Raw genomic sequence first — 23,526 nt, forward strand, 5'->3', positions numbered from 1 at the left:
TGTGTTGGTCGTTTGGTGCATGGATACCACAAAACCTTTGGCAAAGTGTAAGGAACTGGAATGACTTTTTACTGCATTTCTCCAGTGATAGAATGTTGCATAAAAACACTTTAGTAAGACTTTGTCAGGTCTGTCTCAAGATCTTTATTGTTGGAGTACAAAGGTTGTAGTTTTGTCCTCATTATATATTCTATTTTAAAAGTTTATCAACAAAAGTCAACTGCAACACAAAAACTGTAGCTACTATCATATCATGGGATAATACCACAGTATTAGCAGACAATGTATGATAATAGCAACTACTCAGCCACGCTCATGCATTACTTGTATCTGTTTACCCATTTGTTTCTATTTCCCTATCAAAATCAATTATTAATAATTAAAAATATTTAAGAATCCATTACGTGCTAGTGATTTATATTTAAATTCTTTCCAACTGAAAAGTTCATCCAATCAGTTTGTTTGAGTTCGCAGTAGTTGGTTGGAGTGGCTTGCATTTCATAATCAGGCGGTTCGCAATGTGACAGTTTTTACACCCTTCCTTTTTGCCGCATTTAGAGATAAACATTAAGGACTAAGTGACACAGATGAGTAAATTCAGACAAAATGTTCTACTAATTTCAAATCAATTCATTCTCCCTTTTGGTGTCACATTAAAAACTTAGGCTTAGTTTGCTGTGCCGTTTGGGTAAAAGACACAGAAATGTATATATCCCAGATATTCTATAGAGGTATAGACGGACCTCTTTCTGTTGTCAGGCAGCACTGAATAGAACCCACAATAAAAGTATTCCAAATGAAAACACTAAAATATAGTACAAATGTAGGCCTTTAGCTTATTAAATAAAGTGGTATCATTAGGAGATATTTATAGCAAAGTCTCTGAAAATTCTACCTAATATTCTACTCTCAGCAAAATCCAGTAAAATATTGCACTTCACTATCATATTTTCTGCTATTTGAAATGATGACAATTAACCAGCTGATGTTAAAAGCCCACGTGATTGCACTCGCGTTCCCTCCAAGTGTCAAAACTTAAACCAATAAACACACTGCAAAAATGACATCTTGGCAAGTGAAAATATCTTACATATTTTCCAATATATCCGATACTCCAATGTATCTAGTATTTCCTATTATAAGATTGCAATAAATCAAATATAAGGTTATTATACATATTTCTAGTCATTTTTATTCATTTCTAAATAAAGCTGTACATTCTCCTATTCTCTTGGCTGATATTTCTGCTTATATATTTTTTTTTTATAAATAAATGCTTAAAATGAGCAAAATTATCTGGCAATAAAACGAGACTATTTCAAACTTGAAATTGGTAACAACAATTTTGGTTTATTGTAATCTTACATCAGGGAATACAAGATCATTTTGACTACAATTAAAATATTTTCATTTGCCAAGATGTCATTTTTTGTAGCACATATTTAAACAAAGTATTGATTTTGACCGAGCCGGTGGCAATATTTATTTTTTTTTAAATATTCTGATCACTGGACTTAAATATTTAAATATTATCTCCTGCATACAGTAAGCCCAGCCCTGACTGCCCCTAAGCTTCCATATGTAAATGAGTTCTGAGAAAAAAGGTTTTCTTTTTCTTTTGTTGTTGTTATTGTTTGCCATTCAGAGAATCTAAATTATTGTCTTTGGTAACTGAACAATTGCAGATGCACCGCATGACTGCTAAGTTGAAAATGACTGGCGTGATCATTTAATATGACTGGCTGTTTAAAAACAGGATGCAGCAGGAGCTTGTTGTGATTTTGTATCACGAGTGCACTCACACCTCATGTTAGACGTGCTGTATCTGTGATGATGATGATGAAGTGTGCGTGTGTGCGTGTGTGCGTGTGTGCGTGTGTGCGTGCGTGTGTGCGTGTGTGCGTGTGTGCGTGTGTGCGTGCGTGTGTGTGTGTGTGTGTGTGTTTATGGTTTGACTAACCAAACTGGCATTTTCATGCTTAAAGCTGAACCTACAACAATTAGTAATGACACCACATAAAACTCAAACACACACACACACACTTACTTTCCTCGTTTTCTGTGTGTCTATGTACTGATGAGATGTGAGGGCGTACTCATTGCAGCTAAGCTAATCAGAGTGACACATTCATGCTTACATTTGAATCTATAATGGAACACACACACACACACACACACACACACACACAGAAGAATAACAATTCATTAGCAGGACTGAAGCGTAGGCACTGAAAGTACAGTATTCACTAGAACCGGTTTAAGCCAACAACAGCCAGAACTTTATTATGTACTTGCATATCACCAGAGGTAGGTAGGAACATACTACATTTTCTCGTTGACATTTGTTGACATTGTACTTGGAAGAGTAGGATTAATGGGGTTACTTTACATTCTCCTTTGAGACTTTCACTTCAGTACATCTAGCCATGTTCCTCCTGCTACAATTCTTTCTTCTATTAGCTTTGCTAGATGTTTTTCCACTGAACTTCCTTTAATTATATAGTTCTTAATCGCCGGTCATATCTTCATCTCAGTTTATTCAGGACAAGGTCATGCTTTAGTCTAACAGTCAAACATTGCCAGTCAGTTGCATTGCAGTTGACAGCAGCTGAAATGGATGAATTTATGAATGAATTCAGTGAATCAACAGAGGCAGGTTGTCCCTGACTGCATACTGAAAAGGCATTTTTCCCCTTTAGACTGTCCAAAATATTATCTGTTTTATATGCTGCTTTGTTTGAGCCCTGAAAAACATTTACGCTTTCAATAACATGCCAAACTTGAGAAATCAAGTCCCCCCTGACTGCAGGCTGAAAAAGCATTTTCCCCTCCACTTTGTCCAAAACAATATCTATTTTATATGCCTCTCAGTTTGAGCCCTAAGCCCCCTAACATTAACCCTGTCAGCTAGTTAGAAAACTAGTTAGGATTCTTATACAGGCAAGAAACGTAACCTACATGTACATTTTGTCAGCTTTGGATATAGATTTAGTCTTAGTCCCTATTTTAGTAATTGGTTGTTAGTTTTTGCCCAGGTTTTATTGATTTAAAAAATAATAATAAATAAATAAATAAATAAATAATAAAAAAAACCAGCAGCAACTATACAGTGCTGTGATAAAGTATTTACTGATTCTGATCCTCGTTTCTTCTGTTTTGTGTACATCTCATTCTGAATTGTTTCAGAAATTCAGAAAAAAACTAAATCTAAGATTAAACAAAGGCCACCTGAGTAAACAAAAAAACCCTGTTTTTAAATGCTAATGTTATTTATTGAATAAAAAAAAAAGTTATCCAGTACCAACTGGGCCTGTGTGAAAATGTATTTGCCCCCGTAGTTACTAATTTCCCAAATTCTATGAAACTGCATTCATAATAGGGTTCAGCTGGACTAGATGCAATCAGGCCTGATTACTGCAAACCCTGTTCAATCAAATCAGCACTTAAATAGAACTTTTTCAACAGTATAAATTTGGTTAAAAGGTCTTACCAAGTAACAAATGCCAAAATTGAATAAAATTCCAGAAATTATGAGGAAGAAGGTGATTGAAATACATCAGTCTGGGAAGGGTTACAAAGCTATTTCGAAGGCTCTGGGTCTCCAAAGAACCACAGTGAGAGCCATTCTCTCCAAATGGAAAAACTCAACACAGTACTGAACTTTCCCAGAAGTGGCCGACCTTCCAAAATTCCTCCAAGAGCACAGCAATGACTCATCCAGGAAGTCACAAAAGAGCCAAGGACAACATCAAAGGACCTACAGGCCTAACTTGCATCAATAAAGGTCAGTGTTCTTGGCTCCATGCGCAAAAATGGCATCCATGGAAGAGTGGCGAGGTTAAAACCACTGCTAACCCAGAAGAACATTAAGGCTTGTTGATCCTCAAACCTTTTGGGAGAATGTTCTGTGGACTGATGAGTCGAAAGTGGAACTGTTTGGAAGACAGGGGTCCCATTACATCTGGCACAAACCAAACACAGAATTCCACAAAAAGAACATCATACCTACAGTCAAGCATGGTGGTGGCGGTGTGATGGTGTGAGGATGCTTTGCTGCGTCAGAGCCTGGACAACTTGCAATATTTGAAGGAAACATCAATTCTGCTCTCTACCAAAAAATCCTAAAGGAGAAAAGCACAAGGAGACTAACAAATGTAAATCTCAACTCCATCAACTTTAATTTATCTAATTTGCATGGGATTGTTGCACTTAAAGAATATACTGGCGAGTTTAAATTTATTATGTAATGTACAGTATGTTTACAGAATTTAGCAGACAACTGTATTCCGGGTGTCTTATAGAAGTGCTTTATAATCTCTATCAAAATTACGTAATATTCCTGATAGTTCACTTGTTCGGGGATTAAGAATATCATCGAAAAATTTTGTAAAAAACCATACGTTTTATATTATTGCCATTAATTAAAACATGTAAAATAAAGAAAGCACTCGAACACAAACCTATAAATTAAGACAAATAAAACGAATCATTCAATTATAACATAAGAAATGCCGCTACATAAATGTAGGACAAGCCAGTTTGTATGCGCATGGCCATAAGCTGTAAATAAATGCCTCAGCTGATGAAATACTTAGCATGCAATTATTATTATTATTATTATTATTATTATTATTATTATTTCCATCCATCCATCCATCCATCCATTTTCTGTACAGCTTATCCTACACAGGGTCGTCGGGGAGCCTGGAGCCTATCCCAGGGAACTCAACCCATTTCAGGGCACAATCACACATTCACACACTACGGACAATTTGGAAATGCCATTCAGACTACAGTGCATACCTTTTGACTGGGAAGAAAACCGGAGTACCCGGAGGAAACCCCTGAAGCCCGGCGAGAATATGCAAACTCTGTGCACTTGAACGTTTATAGAGTTTTGTGTCACTATTTGCAAATGAGCTGTGTCAGGAGTGCACTTTGCACTTTACAGGTGATCAACATATGCCTGCGAGTATGAAGAAAATCAGCATTTCTGAAACTTTCGGAAAACCGACGCAAACTCTTAGGTTGGTTTCACTCATGCAAAAACATACACACAACTTTTAAAAGGTTGATAATGAGGTCCATTGAGTGTGACAGCATGTTTGTATAATCAGTAAACTTTAATGTTAGCATGAGTGAGCTGATCAGAGATACGTATTCAGTCTAACTAGCAGTGTGTACATGACCATAGCAGCAGCACGTATGTTTTTATTTCATTTTCACTGTGCAACTGCCGGTTTTATGTTGTAATACATGCAGTTTAAATGATCATTTTTCTACATTCATATAGCTTGATTTGGTTTTGATATCACCACCATTATCACTATGTGTTCAGTAAAGCAAAGCTGATATCTTGAGCAGATACTGGATCAGATTTACTTCTGCTCGATTTCTTATCTGTAATATGCGAGTAGTATGCGAGTGAGATTTTTGACCACTCTTACGTTCTCTCACATGCACGCGGTGACGCACAATTTAGCTGTGTGCATGACAACATACTCCCTGGGCAATTATAAAAAAAACAGAGATAGAGAAGATGACACAGGATGAGTCACACAAACACAGGCATGTAGACTGGGAAACCGAGCAGCTGGGGTCATCCATGGATAACGTATACGCACGGGGGGTGTTGGAGTTGTTACAGAGAGAGAGCACAAAGATGTACAGTACATCTGTGTTCCCTTTAAACACACATGCACACAGCTGGGTAAGTGAGCCCTCAAACTGATAGAAAACACAAGAGGTTGTCACTTTCCTCCCTGACTATCTTCTCTTTTTCCTCTAATAATCTCTTTGAGGCTTTCGCTCTCTGCCATCCTCAAGACCTTTTTTGCAGGGGCATGGATGTGCCAGTGCAAAACCACTAACAGCTTTGATCAGCACTCTCGCCCCCCCCCCCCGCCCCTTCTTTCTCTCTCACCACTGTATAACAGACAGAAAGCTCTAGATGACTAGTTTTTTCACTTTATTTCTGAGCCTTGTTCCTGGCGATCAGTGTAAACCCTGTACCCCACCACTTCACATTGATAAGTCAGCTGTCACAGTGTAGTGTTGCAACTTTCATCCAAAACAGTGATCCCACTGCATTCAGGTGAATCACAGTGATCTTTTCCTCAACCGCTGGTGAATTGCAGTTGTAATAAAAAATATTGACAAGCCTTGTCATCCCCCTAAACAACCTCAAGCCCCCAAGCAAAAAAGGGTGGGGCTAAGCAGCTCTGTTTAGACTGCGGTTAATGCTGAATTTGCTAGAATTTTCAGGTTGGTGCATTCGAGCTACAATGTGGAAAAACAACATGGAGGTGCTTTGTTAGCTTCAAGCTAGCCAGCTAACATTAGTGATCCTGAGTTCCTGATGTATTTACTTTCTCAAAACAGCAAACTGTATCGTCAGTGCAATAGATGTAAAGTAAACATTACTATAAATTCATTTAAAGCAGTGAAGTAATATTTTATTTACTGTTGACATTGTGAGCAGCCATGTTGACATGACTTCCCTTCCCGAATATCGAGTAGGAATTCCGAGTTGAGGGGGTATTTTCTTTGGTTTGTCATAGTCAGAGGTCAGAAAGCATCAATCGAACGGAGCATAATTTCCAGGCTGGAAAAACATAAACTGAAGTCTTACTTGAAAAAACTAGTACAAAGTAATACTAAGAAACACATTGCTTACTAAGGTATTTTTGAAAATTAAAGATTAATATTGATTAAGAAAAGTTCGAAATTACAAACTGCACTTTTAAATGTTCCACACAGCAATGACTGATTTTTTTTTTCAATATGATTGGTTCATTTTGTATAACAAATAAGAGAAATCATTTGAAATATAGTATATTAAAAGAGCCAGTGTTAAGATTATTATTACCGGGGAGTAATGTAGTCAATTAAAAGTGATAAGAATGGCTGGTCCTTGTAGATCTGAAACCAGAAGTGAACGAAAACAAAAGGTGCACTACCTGGTATAATACTTTAACTAAATAACACTATATCTACCTAAACCTTAATAATTTGTCTGATTATTTTATTTCATTTATTTGACTTATTTTATATAAAAGTTGCATTTTGTCTTCTTGTGGAGGGCCTGATTCTCCCAAAATGTTCAAATGTGGACATTCGATCCCCACAAAAAGCTCCATACACACAAAGACCTGCCATCAGGAAAAAATTCTGTCTATTCCTGTACATATTGAGATGCAGTATATAACTTGCTGTGAAATGGAAAAAAAAAAAAAAAAAGAAAAGTTTTTTCCTATCCAAGCTTTTTAGGAAGCTTGGGTCAGAGTTCAGGCTCATACAGGGTACGGTACCCCTGTAGCACATAGGGTTTAGGGCCTTACTCAAGGGCCCAATGGTGGCAGTTTGGTGGTGCTGGGGCTTCTGATCAACCCCCAACCTTCTAAACAGTAACCCAGAGCCTTGCCCTTTGAACCACCACTGTCCTCCACTGAGCCACTACATCTATTAATGTTAATGTTTCCACAAACATTAACTGTATCGACATGATTTTGTGCATTGTGCAGATTGGTGTTCCTAATAAAGTGGCCAGTGAATGTATTTTATAGATCTGGGTAACTGGGACATTCATCGTTAAGTATGATGCCAAAATGATGATGATCTTTTGAATGATGTCAAAAGATATGCTTTTCTTGATTCTCAAGAATATGAGTGTCATCACAGCCACAGGAGAAATCTAATTAAAGCTTGGTGTAACACCTTGGTGTAGACGAGACAGGTGCGAGAGGAGGTCACGAGTCATCAGTGAAGGGTTTTTCGTGTGTGTGTGTGTGTGTGTGTGTGTGTGTGTGTGTGTGTGTGTGTGTGTGTGTGTGTGTTATATTTTTAATTGTGGTTGATTCAGATGTAAAAACAGATGTGCTTAATTAAGTTAGCTGCAGTGTACAGTATATACTGTATGCTTATACTTCTCTCTATGTGGATTGTGGAAAATACTGGAAAACCACAAGTGTTTTGGAGGGGGAAATAGAAAAAACGAAAACATTTCATTAAAATGCTATTTCTCACCTCCTTTCTTCCCACCTCTGGTCCTGCTGCTGCAGTGCTAATCACCATCGTCACCTTCTCTCCTTTACTTTATCCCTTGCTCAATCCATCTTTATCCGTCTGTCCCGGGGTGGAATTAAAATGACCCCTCACTCAGGACACTTACTGCTGAGCCACCGTCCTTTATTTCATCCACCTTGCTCCAACGGCTGCACCACGCACACACACGCGTGCGCGCATACACACACACTCACACACACAGAATGCCTTTTTACATGTGTACATCTGTAATACTTGTTTGTGAATCTGAACCTTGTTCTCATGTTCAGTACAGAGACCCGTGTTATCAGCAGGTGGTGTCTGTTTTCACGCAGTGGGCACTGGTGTGCAGCAACTGTTTCACTCGTACTCTCCAGACTGACTTGATGAGCTTGGTCCTGATTTGGACCTTCTTACCATTGCACTTGGACTTTTCACAATCTTCCAGTCTCATCCTTTTCTAGCCACAAGGAGCTGGTGCTAATTTTGACCTGGTTCTTGGGCAGCAACATCAACATATAACTGTTGATCTAGATTCAATAACTAGCGATCTGCCATGACAAAAACAGGCTATTTATGTGACCTAATTCTGTTGAATTCTCAAATCTGATTGGTCAGAATTAATTTTCTGTAGTAGCAGCTTTGTCAATGATGTCAGGTGTAATTTACATTTAACATTTATGTCATTTGGCAGACGCCCTTATCCAGAGTGACTTACATTTCTATGAGTGAGTAGCTCAAGGGCCCAGCAGTGTTAGTGGGATGGTGGTGCTGGGATTTGAACTCATGACCTTCTGGTCAGAAGTCCAATGTCTCAATCACTGAGCTACCACTGCCCCACTCATCAATGAGTCTTGGGCTAATAATAATAATAATAATAATAATAATAATAATAATAATAATAATAATAATAATAATAATAATAATAATAATAATAATAATAATAATAATAATAATAATAATAATAATAATAATAATTCACTCATCATTGAGTCTTGGACACCCATGACTCATTGAGGTCAGTGTTACACCGGTTGTCCTTCCTTGGACCACTTTTGGTAGGTACTAACCACTGCATACCGGGAACACCCCAAAAGACCTGCTGTTTTGAAGATGCTCCGCCCTTGTCAACATCGCTCAGATCCTTACGCTTGTCCATTTGTCCTGCTTCCAACACATCAACTTCAAGAACTGACTATTCACTTGCTGCCTAATATATCCCACACCTTGACAGGTGCCACTGTAACAAGATAATCAATGTTATTCATGTCACCTGTCAGTGGTTTTAATGTTATGGCTGATTGGTGTATTTTCAAGTATTACCATAAGATCAGTAAACATACAGGCATACAGTATTCACTTGTTAACTCTATTACACTGACTATACAGTTTGCTGTTCTGAGAAGATAAACATACATTACTCATCACAGTTAGCTGTCTTACAAAAGACAGACATGGAGCATCCGTGCTTTTTTTCCGACTTTATAGTTCAAACGAACAGAGGTAAAAAAAAAAATGACGTAACTCAGAGAAGTCAAATGCAGCAATAAAACACTTACGATGAAAAATGGATCTCTCCTCTTGCATTTAATTGTTGCTTTTGATGATATCTTTGTGGTGTGGATAGGCATTAAAGGATTTGACTGAGATGATGAAATTTGTTTAGCATGTTTTTTAGCATTATCAAAATAGTATCTTGCACGTCTCATTGCATAATAGTTTGGCTCTCAAACTTGTGGAAACATAGGCAAGTTGTTAAAATGGTCTGCTGGTTCCCTGAGCTAATCGGTCTGGGTCACAGTCTCATCTTGGGCTCTTCCACCCAACCTCTTTCTATTCTCAGACTGGATTTGGACTTGACCATTTTTGGCAAGGATCTTGACATGGACTCTAAGCCTCCAATTTGGACCAGATGCTGTAAACTACTTGTGGTTATGGATCTCGGTATAATCATAGCCACAATGTTGATAATTCTACCACATTTGAAAGGTGTTATAGTCATCATCTTTCATTTCATCACTACACTTAAAGCTTACTGTTGAGTTCATCCCTGTGGTGAAGAAATGTTCTGTGTCCTGCCTGAGTGACTACCGGCTTGTTGTACTCACGCCTATCATCATGAAGCGCTTCATAAAAGCGCTAGTAGAAGCGGCTAGTCATAAAACACATAAAGAGCAGTCTTCCCACCACACTGGACCCATTTCAGTAGGCATACTGTCCCAACTGCTCAACAGAGGATGTCATATCTGCTACCATCCATCTGTCTCTGACCATTCTAGATAAAAAGACAATTAAGTAAGGATGCTGTTCATAGACTTCAGTTCAGCATTCAACACAATCATCCAACAAACAACTGACAACAAAGCTGAGCCTGCTGGGTTTAAACACCTCCCTATGCAACTGGATCCTGGACTTTCTGACCTGGAGACCCCAGTCCGTCAGGATCAGCAACTCCACATCCAGCACCACCACTCTGAACACTGGTGCCCCCCAGGGCTGTGTGCTCGGTCCACTGCTGTCTACCTTGCTGACCTATGACTGTGCTACAAAGTTCAGTTCTAATCACATCTCATCAAGTTTGTTGATGACACTACAGTTGTGGGCCTCATCAGCAACAACAATGAGTCAGCATACATGGAGGAGGTGAACCAGCTCACAGAATGAACAGACAACAATCTATCTCTTAATGTTGACAAGACTCAAGAGATGACTGTCGACTTCAGGAAAACCCAAGTGGACCACTCACCACTGCACATCAATGGAACAACTGTGGAGAGCGTCAAAAGCTTCAAGTTTCTTGGTGTGCACTTGACTGAGGACGTCTCCTGGACTCTCAACACCACCTGCCTAGTCAAGAAAGCCCAGCAGTGCCTCCATTTCCTGCGGAGGTTGAAGAGAGCCGAACTTTCCCCTCCCATCCTCACCTTCTTCTACAGAGGGATGATAGAGAGCGTCCTGACCAGCTGTCTCAGTGTGTGGTACGGGAACTGCACAGCCTCCAATCGCAAGGTATGAGAGCATTCGTGCCACCACCTATAGACTGCGCAATAGTTTCTTCCCCAAGGCAGTCAGATTAGTCAACACCCTGCTGCCTCCCAACGATCACCTGGGCTAGTCAAACACCGAACCCAGTAAGACTCATACCACTGCACATGCACTAACCCAGTAAGACCTCAGTACTACTGCACACTGCACTTTACAAAGCTGCATTAGTTACTTTATATTATAGAACTCGTTTTTGCTGCCAATATTGCTGCTATACTGCTACATTACACAATAACTTAGTTTACAGTCCATGTTCTGTGTATCTATTCTCCCATGTATTTATTGTTCTGTTTTATTGTTTTGTTCTGTGTATTTATTGTTTTGCACTCGTCTCATACATATAGTCTTGCACCACTGTCCAGAAGAAACATCATTTCGTTCCAATGTATACACGCTATATAGATGAATGACAATAAAAATTTACTTGAACTTGATGTGATGGAGCCTACACAAGACAATTTTAAATGAAAAAACAAAACAAAAAAACAGCCACTTGCAGGGTTATTCAAAAACAATCAAGCCTTTACCTCAAAGGGCCCATCTAAACTCATTTGTGAAGGGAACAACTGGTGATATTCTTTATGCCACAGCAGCTGGCAAGTTCACCTATAAATATAGATGAAGTTCAACATGCATTATATATTATAACAGTACATTGCAACAACAGCTTTTAGTTTTCCTCTCTTTTTTTCATTATTGTGATTTATAAGCCCCCCCGGTAGGTATTTTGTGTTTTTATCAGTATCTTGGGTAAGATTTAGCTTGTGCCATTGTTTTTGCTTGCATGTGTAACTGAAACTAGTGATGCCACGGGGAAGATCTTGCTGTATAATCCATCTGTTCACTGCCTACATTTTTTCGTGTGTGTTGATTTTGCCTTATGTTTTGAATTGTCTTGTTGCAGGCTACATTTACATTTGATTCATTTTGCGGTTGTATTGATTATGTTTTTGCGGTAAATTGTCAAATAAAAGAACATTTCTTTTGACTTTGCTGCATGGTCCAATTGTTTACGGCTTAAAAATGCCAGTTCCTTTGACTTTGTTCATTCTTATGCATAGGGATTTACAAAGGAATAAAGTGTCTGCTTCATTACTGTGAGAATGTAAGAGTTTCAGCATCTTCTACTTTTACTCGAGTGCTTGTTTCTGGCAGCTTTAAGACAAACTTTCTCTTGTAGTAAACTGCTCTTCCTCAAAATTGAGAATCGGATCATCATAAAACCTGTATAACTGTCTGATGTTTACTTTTTATTATTTATTTATTTATTTAAATATTTCTGGTTATATTTGTCTACAGGCTCGTCATACTATGACAATGTGCGGCCGCTAGCATACCCAGACTCGGATGCGGTGCTCCTTTGTTTCGACATCAGCAGGCCTGAGACTCTGGACAGCGTTCCAAAGAAGGTCTGAAACTCCAGACTTTCTACTTTCTTTCTCTCTCTCTCTCTCTCTCTCCTGTCTTTTCCTTAAACATAATACTAATATAGGAGCGTAAAGAAATCTCACATGTACACACATTAACTAACATTTCCTGCATTACTGAACATTAAGAAATGTTTAACTTGGCATTAATAAAGCGCAAGTAATTTTACAAAGTAACAAAGTTAACACATGTATCAACTGACGATTGTTTAAATGTTAGTTAAAGACACCAGCACTGAATCCATGGCTAAAAATAAGTCCACATAAACAAGCACAAATTAAATTCTTTCAATCTGATCTCCATGTTTAAATATTGGAATGTACTTCAGGCTCAGTTCTGAATTTCGCCAATTAACAGCCAAGAACATGTTTATTGGTCATTATTAGCTCATTGCCTATTTGGCAAATTTGGTTTATTATGTACAAAAAACAAGTGTTAATTATTTTGTTATGGTTACTTACGGTGTATGATTTGTTCATGTTAATATGTAAAGTGGAAGGAAGTTAATATAAATGTTATGTCTCATGGTCTTCATACAGTAGTCGTATGGGTGTTGACTGTAGTCTACTAACTAAACATCTGAATAAATCGGAGTTAATAATGATCTTGTTTCATGATGAATAGAATTTTGCTGCAAGTGTAAAATGCTGTTTAAAATGGACTCAGCATGAAAAGACAAATGCTTTTCTGTCACCCTTCTGAAACAATAATTCCGGATAAAATTTATTTCACAAGTTCCAGCACTTAATCTTCCATTGTGGAAACCATAAAAAAAGTCTTCAGTTTGTGTGCGTCTCTGTATTTGTATAGAGGATTAACTGAAATTGCTATTTTCTTTTCAAAAGGTCAACAATTATTTGGTGTGCACAGGGTGTGAGAATGGCCTTGCAGGGTTTAAGACGGTGAGGAGTTTAAGCTGTGTGGTCTGCCTTATTTGTGTTTTAAAAGCAGCCGTGTAAGGGACATTCCCACGCTTTGGTAGCCTAATAGTTGTTTTGGCATGCCTGGCACTTAAGGCCGTTTCTGTTGTGCAATCTAAGTGGAGCTTCGCCCTGTAATGTGCCTCAGCCCACATGTGTTTACATCAGAGCCATGACAGAGAGAGAACATTCCTCAGAACTCCGTCTCGAAGTCAGAGTAGTGCGATGATCAGAAAATAGTTTCGAGACTTTGCGATGATCCCAAACACCCGTTTGGATTTTTTAAGGTGCCAGTCCGAGAACTCCAGCCTGTCACCTCTGACCCCTCCCCATGTGGGCGGAGCTGAAAGGCGTGAACTGTAGAGAGATGCTTTATTCTGACTGCACAGTGAGTGATGGTCTCAAGGGCTAAAAGATCACTGAGATGAGTTGATGGATGGCTGAACACATTCAGCCAGAGGGGAACAGTGGCATAACTGGCATAGCTGAGCTCGTAGGCTACAGAGCCGAGGACAACGGCGTTGTTTAGATATCTGGAGGCAACAACAAACTGGAGGAAAATCTACTAAAACATTAGGACAAGAGGACACTGAACATAGAGTTTACATGACTGTGTGTCTTTATAAGCATGTAAATTTCACTGAGTCCTTGCACCTACTGAATATATAATCTAAAAAAATATAGACTATTGAACATAGTGCAAAAGTTTGTGTACCCTTGGGTAAGAATTAATCAAAGAAATGTATTTGTTTGGTTATTTATAACTATGCATTATTATTATTATTATTATTATTATTATTATTATTATTATTAATAACAACAACAACAACAACAACAACAACAACAATAATAATAATAATAATGTCGAGGTCATAAGTTTACATACGATTTGCAGAATCTGCAATATGTTGTTTTTTGTTGTTGTTGTTGTTTGTTTTTTCCTGAGGGATCATACATTTTTAGTACTACTCTGAATAAGCTATTTCACATATATTTACATATATTCCACAAGAGACAATAACTGAATTTACACAAATGAATCAGTTCAAAAGTGTACATATGCTTGGTTCTTAATACTGTGTGTTGTTACCTGGATGATCCATGACTGTGATTAAGTTTTGTGATAGTTGTTCATGAGTCTCTTGTTTGTCCTGAGCAGTTAAACTGCCCACTGTTCTTCAGAAAAATCCTCCAGGTCCTACACATTCTTTACTTTTCCAGCATCTTCTGCATATGTCATCCCTTTCCAGCAGCGGCTATATGATGTTCAGATCCATCTTTTCACACTGATGACAATTGAGGGACTCGTACATAACTATTACAAATGGTGCATTCACTGATACTCAAGAAGGCAACACACTAAATTAAGAGTCAGGGGGATGTAAACTTCTGAACAGGATAATCGATTGAAATTGGTATTATTTTGTTTAAAGATCTTATTTTTTTTTCCCTGTAGTACTGCCCTTCAGAAGCTACATAAGATATTTCCAAGAAGACAAAATAACAACATTGTTATTTTGCAGATTATGACCTCAACTGTAATAATAATCATCATCATCATCATAATTATAATATCTGCATAAACTATTTATATATTTATAAATTTATTGTATTAATTAATAATTCATATTCTAAGACAAAACAACTGGTACATATGCAGTTACCTTCAGCAATAACTTTACAAAACACATTTTCCAATACTGAGGGGAAAAAACATTTTCTGTTTACTTAATGACCTCCTATAATGGAAAGTTTCAGTGTGCCTGTAAATAATAAAGGTCTTGAGATGAAACACGCATAAGGGAAAGTATCACCAAAGCTGTTTTTATAGAGTTTTATCCAATGCTGTGGCAATACAGTAAAATTACAATTACTTACACTTTCCATTATTCATGAGTTTTGAGCTTCCTGTTCTATTCTCAGTACAGGAAAATGCACCACTTCTTGTCTGTGTAATCACACATGCTACAGACAGAAATGGATTAGAAATTAGATTCAAAAACACTATTTGTTTTATATGATGTTCCAGCTTCAGTAAAAATATTTTTGTTAAAACCATCACAGTTGACATATTAATAAACTTATATACATATTACATCTCATTACATATTTAGCATATGCAGTATATTATGTATTAATAATAAAACCCATGCATATTAATCATATATTTTTTGGAATGTAGATGTGTAACTGTTCTTTTCCTCTGTGTGTCTCAGTGGCAGGCTGAGGCTCTGGAGTACTGTCCCAATGCTAAGCTAGTCCTAGTGGGCTGTAAGCTTGACATGAGGACGGACGTCAGCACCTTGCGAGAACTGTCCAAACAGCGCCTCATACCCATCACACATGAGCAGGTGAGAAGGCACATGCACTTGAAGGAAATGAGGAGAAAGCAGTGTGGAGGAAAACTATCGCTTTTAATATTACTGTTTACACAGATACTGCAGTGGGGCTCACCAGAGAGATAGCTCAATCTCTCTCTCACACACACACACACACACACACACACAACTAAATGAGACCGTCTGAGAGGAGCTGACAGACGACAGTGTTAGATTCAATTTGGATGAGTCTATCCAGGCGGTTTAATATTCATGCCGGGGATTTAGCAAATTGAAGAAGTAAAGCTACAACAGACTTACAGAAAAACAGAAAAAGTGCATCCTGGTAACACAGGCTTACCTTACAACCAGGCTTGTTGGTTATGGTTATTCCCTGTATTTCCAGCAACAAATCCTTGTCATGTAAAGCAGCTCACATTAGCATGTATACATAACCCTTAGAAATGTTCACTATAGTTTACTATAGCACTATTAGCACAGTGGTTTTGCCTCCAGAATTAATAAGACAAAAAAACATGCAGCTTGTTAGACAGTGGTAAAGATGTAACTCTGTCAATATTACAAAGCGCTGACACTGGAGACTCCTTCCAAAATGTTAAGTAAACATCTCCCGACAGAAAACTTCACCAATTCCGGGTCCCACTTCACCTACTTATACTATGCACTAAAAGTATATACTCTTTTCATGAAGAAAAAAATATATACTTTTGAGTGTGCAGCAAAAGAATTTGCAAGTACTGGGACATACTACTACATCATGTAACAGACGAGAACATTGTTGCATAGTTATGCACACCGTCACCCGTCAACTTTTCTTCATTCATTATTCCTTAATATAGTTTATACTACATAATTTAATTTACCATTCCCTTGATTTATTTTTCCACATTTCATTTACACCTATGCGTTACGTTGAATTTGGCGACGCAAACCATCAGAAAATTCCTCCTCCCTCATGCCAGGAGTTGTGGTTATATTAGCTGAAATGGCATGTCCGTGGATCCAGAATTTGAAAATGTAGCGGAAATAGTAGAGTACCTTTTGAGATGCTCATTTAACCACACTACAATTTGGGACACACTAATTCTAATCTCGGATACTATTTAGCATGTGAACTGTACAATTAAACACTTCAAAACATATGTAGAGAGTGTACCATACAAGTCCCTGTGTAAACCGTTACTATAGAGAGGATAATACATTAAAACAAGTGCATGAATATAAACCTGTGCTTTGCCTTGCAACTGGAACTACTGTCAGAGCTGCTGTTATAGAATATTAATCAACACATTCTGACCAATCAGAAGAGAGAATTCATCAGTAAGGTATAAAATGAATCTATGCTGGGGAAGTGTGATGTGGATTATTTAACTATAACAGCATGCCCAAAAGGGTTTTATTCCTCTTACAGCACAGTGATTTGCCACCAATTCCAAATTTTAATTTATTAACGAATGATGCATCATGCCTTTTAAATGTTTATGATTTGCATTTACCATTATGAGACCAGTTAGTTCCCGTTATGTCTTATGTTATAGCAGCTATAAACAGTCCTTCCTTCACCAGCTGCTTTTTTCCTCTCTGTTGAAGTTAATAAGACAAAGAAACACAGCCTGTCCAACCAGAAAGCACAAACTCGTCTGTCCTGAAGACTTTCCTGTGTCAGAAAAATGACTGACCTTTCCAAAGACCTGACACTCAAGAATACTTCCATAAATTAAAAAGAAATATCTCCGAACAGAAAACGTATTAACCATATCAACAATAACAACATGCTCTCTTAATCCATTTATTATTAGGCAACGATTATGTGGAGTATCTGCCATACAAGACCCCGTGAATGAGCTGTTACTATAGAAACCATTTATTGAAATGAGCACATTAAAATAGATATATCACTTAAATTACAGCTGGAGCAACTATCAGGACTACCATAAAAAATTAATCCACAGAATTGGGAAATCAACATTGTTGTTGTATAATTCTGATTATTGAACATTTAACCTTAACAATCCTGTGATTTTACACTATTTTGGCCAGAAGTATGTGGACACCTGACCTTCACACACACACTCGAGTGTCATGGTCAGATGTCCACATACTTTTGGCCATATATAGTGTATTTTGGTACCATAATGTCTCATAGTAGCATTAATTCTTTTACTCTTGACCATGGCATTACCATTTGTACTATGTTCCTTACTGATAACTGTTATGTTACTCTGCCATTGGTTTTTATATGATGGAAAGGCACTATTCAATATTCTGTAGAGCTGTATACAATATATATCACGTGTCTATTTTGCCCTTCACAATACTGATATTGCAGAATATGAATAACATGCAAATGATGTTTTGAGAAAAGAACAATTATTTTTGCATTTTAACTGCTCATATTACAGTATTTATACACTAAATACTATGGCTACAACTCCAACCAGTAGTTTTGTCAGTTCCAGTAGTATTTCTTGAGGCACAACGTAGTGAGCATAGTGGTATAATTATAACTGTACCAACAATACATGATTAATTTTCTGCATCTCTGTATCTACATCGGAGATTGGAATTTGTTTTCTTATGCACCCATCCATGCACATAAGCTGTGACAGTACACATACTTGGTCTGACAACTACATTCAGACGCATGCTCACTCACACATACACACACAGGTTTGAAAAGCTATAGCAGGATTGTGTTTCAGTCATGTGTTATCTTCCTGTTATAATAAGGTTAATAAATGTGGGAACAGTGCAAGAAAGGCTGATGGAGATATAGACCTATTTTGGTATTGTCTTTAATGCCTAAATACACTCTGGTGCATAATCAGCATTTACAGTCTCTTGAAATTAATACTGAAATTAATACTGTGTTGGTATTAATTAAAAGTAACACACCGTTGCCTGCAGAAGCATATGATTTTTCAAAGCTAAATATACACTTCCCTGGCCAAACTAACATATTTCAATTCACTGCTCCAGATTATGAGATCAGTATTATCTTTAAGTCACTTTGATTAAGTTATATCAACTGGAATTTCCCCACAAACAAAAACAGAAGAAATCAGGATGGAGCAAATACTTTTTCACTCTTATCAATTTTCTATTTCTATGATTGTTTTGCATTTGTAAGGAATACGAAATCAGAGTGCTAAGCTCATAATTACGGTCCAGGAGAGTGTTTAAGTGAGGGAGGGTGGTATAGCAGTGGGTAGCTGGTGGGAAATGAAGGGGGGGGGGGGGGCAGGCTGTGTTTATTTTTATCTAGGCAGCATTTTTGTTATAACTGTCATTCATACTAGGAGCTTGAGAGTGCAGTTCACAGATCGCTTCCACTTAAATGGAGAGAGTAGCAGAGAGGATGAGAGGGAGAAGTGGAAAAAGGTTCCTTAGGAGATGATGGAAAAACCTATAGGTCTCTCATTTTCCATTCACCAACAAGAATTACAATAACTGTTGTTGTTGTTGTTATTGTATAACTTATTATGGTAGGTTCAAAGCCTATTCCAGAGGCACTGGATCTAAGACAGGAATATAAGGCAAGACATGTTTGGTCTTTCATTAGTGCTATGTGGAGGGGGCACAGTGGCTTAGTGGTTAGCATGCTTGCCGGGTTTGAATCCCGCCTCATCCCTGTGTGCAGAGTTTGCATGTTCTCCTGGTACTCTAGTTCCCTCCCCCCGTCATGTGTTGTAGGCTGATTGGCAAATTTCCAAACTGTCTGTAGTGTGTGGATCTGTGAGTGATTGTGCCCTGTGATGGGTTGGAACCCCGTCCAGCATGTCCCCCACCTTGTGCCCCAAGTTCCCTGGGATAGGTTCCAGGCTCCCCTGTGACCCGGTGTAGAATAAGCAACATGGAAAACGCATGGATGGTGCTATGAGGCAAATGTCGTTACCAAGTCTGTCACTCAAAAACTTTTCAGTATAAATACAATATTACTGTAATCTATAAACTTAAACAACTTCACCATGTAGCTGAACTCTGTCATTTTACTCAACAAGAATCACCTTTTTTCACTTGGCATCTTTCTGCCACCCTGGCCCCATCTCCCAGTGTGTTCAGGTCACGCCAGAATTACGGTAATTACAATGATGAAGGCTTGGAGCGTCTGCTCTGAGTAGTTCATATCCTTGGACTTGGTATTTCCATGGCAACACCTACAGTTGCTAAACTATTTATTATCTAATCAGTGATGGATAATTGTGGAGGTATGCATACAGTTACATCCTGATAATGCACACTTAACTGCATATAAATGCTGAAGCTGCTGCCATGTTTTTCATTTTTGTTGTTGTGTGTTTACATCACTGTGGACTGGGAAAGTCTGAGCTTTCCAAAATAATTTTCAGAACACTTCCAACAACTAACTATGAGTTCAAAGACTTGAATGCATTTTACAAGCATTAAACTACTGCCTCAATTCGGACAGGAACGCCAGTTATGCAGATAATGATTATATAGGACTTTTTATGATATTGTAAATATAGATATTTTACAGGGGGGTGGGACACAGTGGCTTAGTAGGTAGGCATTTAGGGGGTTTCCTTCGGGTACTCCAGTTTCCTCCCCCAGTCCAAAGATATGCACTGTAGGCTGATTGGTATTTCCAAATTGTATGTAGTGTGTGAATGTGTGTGTGATTGTGCCCTGCAATGGGTTGGCACCCCATCCAGGGTGCCCCCCTCCCTTGTGCCCTGAGTGCCTGCGACCCTGCGTAGAATAAGCCGTATGGAAAATGGATGGATGGATGGAGACATTTTACTAAATTAGTTCTCTCAAGTTGTATCTTAATGTTTATAGGAAAGATTTCAGGTGACATTACTAGACCATTATTTCTTAGCTACATTAGACTTGTAGTTCCATTGGAAAGGTAAAGAAGCTTTCCAGAGTATTGGACACCAAAAATGTTTTGGCCAATGGAATATATTTCTTTATAAAATAAAAATTGTGTACATTTAATTTTTGGTTGTTGTGGTGCCTTTCCAAAGCAAATAGAGACTTCACACAGATCAAAATGCAATGTAAAAAACCCAACACAAATGTAATATGGGCCAGCGTTAAGCACCTTTCTTTCTCGCTCTCTCTTTTTCAGGGCAGTCTGCGAGCACGGGAGCTCGGCGCTGTGGCGTACGTCGAGTGTTCCTCACGTATGTGCGTAAACAGTGTGCGAGACGTCTTTCACATCACCACTCTCGCGTCCGTCAGACGCCCCGCCACCGGGCTGAAACGAAGCTCCTCTCGCCGCACCCTCAAGCGCATCTCCCATCAGCCCCTGCTGCCAATCAACTCCCACACCACACCCCTCGAACCCTCCCCTACACTCAGGAAGGACAGAGCCAAGAGCTGCAATGTCATGTAGAGAAAAAAAAATGCAACAAACACAGAAACAAATCAACACAGCTGTGTCCTGAGCTCGTCCTTCTAAACTGGATTTCTCACAGCTGTGGTCTGTTATGAAATTAAAATTCTATGCTTCTATGCTGTACAAATGTGCTAATGAGTGCCACAGAGGACTATTTATTGACCATGAAGTTGTTGTTGTTTATTATTTTGTCACTGAAAGTAAGCAAGAATACAGAGATTTTATGGGATTATATGTGTGAGCAGGTTTTTATTACATCCTTGATTTAAAATATTTGTACTTAATTTATTTTAGCAGTCAGATTTGAATCACTACAGTCCACAGTAACTCTGTTATTCACCTCAGTAACTCTAATGGGAATTGGCTGTCACAGGCGATAGAGCTTCACTCGTGTGAAATTATGCACTCCAGAAAACGACATTGGGTCAGAATGCCAAAAAGGTCATTTTATTTCTGCACTTGAAGCAACATGATGAAGGACCTGAAGAGAACTGGCTGACAAAGTGAGATAGACGTGTAATCACAGAACTACTGATGCCTGGAGCAGCCCTGGAGCCTAATCATACCATGAGATTAACTCACTGACTCGTTTGAGACTCGAAAATGGACAACACAGGTGAAGCCTTTCAAGTTATAAGGCCACACAAGCATTACATGTCACATAACCACCATGACTTTCTATTCATCCTGTCTTAAACCTCTCCATGTTTTTGCTTAATGCATGTCAGAGCTCACACTAGTTGTATATTCCTGTCCACAATAAACTCTCGAGGGAGAGAAAAAGTCAGAAGAAAGTGAAAGTTTCATTCTGTGCTCATGCACGCGAACCACAAAGGCTGGTTATCGGCAACCGGGCAGCTGTTTCCACAGTAACTGCCTCCCGCCTGCGTTGTGATGTCACAGCGGAACTGGGCTGTTGCCGTGGTTTCCGGCTCCTCCACACAACATCGTGCTTAAGCTAATGAACGGAATACAGTAATGTGCACACACACGGTGTGTACTGCAGGTCGAAAGTATGACTGGTAACAGCACTTTGCAACGACTTTATGCTTAACTCATTGAGCCCTACATTAAACCCTTGCAGAGTACATCACAAAATCAACGAGACCAAATAGCTCCTGTCGGTCTAAGGCCGCAGTGATTCACCCTCCCCAGAGCTCATAAAATACACCTAATTTTTTTTACAGGTCAGAACACGATCCTCTGATTGGCTGTGGTCGTCTATACATCACAGATAAAAGATGGTGGATGAAAACTCTTTGATGAAATGTGTAGCAGCTGGGAAAACATTTCACATGGTCATGCTGACATTATATACACTACAAAAAAATGATATTTTAACTAATGAAAATAATCTTAAATATAGTCAAATATATCTAGTATTTCCAATTATAAGATTACAATAAAACAAATAAGCTTTACATTTTATTAGAAATAAATGCTTAAAATGAGCAAAATTATCTGCAGAATAGAACAAGATTATTTCAAAATAAATGTTGAAATTAGTTTAAAAAAAAGAAAAGAAATCTAGAAATAGGTTTGATGATCTTATATTTGGTTTATTGTAATATTATAATAGGGAATACAAGATATTTTTACTACATTTAAGACATTGTCACTTCATGTCATTCTTTGCAGGGTACTATAGTAGAAACTAAATTGAAATATGTTTCTCTTTTGCATTAGAATTAAAGTTCTAACATTGAAAGCAAAGTTTCATCTAGTTACTCCCAAAAGGCAACGTTTCATTTAAAGATTGCATTCCCATTCCCATTTATAACCAAACCTTTTTATAGAAAAACATTACCGCCAATGAGAAATGAGTTACAACTTGGATTATCAGCATCATCCACATCAGTCTCTATCTCATCACCCGAGGTAAAAGTCACTCACCGCAATTAAGCACAAGCCTCATCATCCTCTCTTCATTCGACTGATCTCACCAACATTGGAAGGGAAATAATTTGGGTAATATTTTTTGTTATTAATGTCTTTTTATTAAGGCATTTAAACATGTTAAAGCTTTATCTGCTGTTTTGACAATGTGAAGATGCAAGTGCGCACAGTTTGACAGCTGGTGATTGCTGATTACCAACTAAATTGATTATGCTTATGTCCATTCCTTGGCATTTAGCTTTCAAAAAACTTGATCAAAGCATGACACTGATTGTGTGAGAATGCAACAATGACATTTATAGAGTTAGGATTTTGACACAGGATCGTGGTATGACATATCCTGAGTGTCATTAATACATTTTTGATACATTCTTAAAAATGTAGGTTCTTTATGGCACCATAGGTTCTGCAAACAACCTTCTTGTCAAGAACCATTTTTCATTGTATAGGGTTCTTGAGCTATATGGTTCCTTGGAGATTATGGTCCATTATA

At 38.1% G+C, this 23,526-nt stretch overlaps 1 protein-coding gene across 1 annotated transcript in view; it reads left to right on the forward strand.

The window, feature by feature from the left end:
- Positions 1–21,366, forward strand: part of rnd2 (Rho family GTPase 2) — a 28,351-nt gene extending 6,985 nt beyond the window's left edge. Inside the window, exons 3-5 of the mRNA XM_053614472.1 lie at positions 12,388–12,497; positions 15,653–15,787; positions 20,868–21,366. Of these exons, the coding sequence (XP_053470447.1) occupies positions 12,388–12,497; positions 15,653–15,787; positions 20,868–21,134 (512 nt within the window). The 3' untranslated portion in view covers positions 21,135–21,366. The remainder of the gene's footprint in view (positions 1–12,387; positions 12,498–15,652; positions 15,788–20,867) is intronic.
- The last annotated feature ends 2,160 nt before the right edge of the window (positions 21,367–23,526 follow it).

This window comes from Ictalurus furcatus, chromosome 2 (genome assembly GCF_023375685.1).
Source record: "Ictalurus furcatus strain D&B chromosome 2, Billie_1.0, whole genome shotgun sequence".
Classification (NCBI taxonomy): Eukaryota; Metazoa; Chordata; class Actinopteri; order Siluriformes; family Ictaluridae; genus Ictalurus; species Ictalurus furcatus.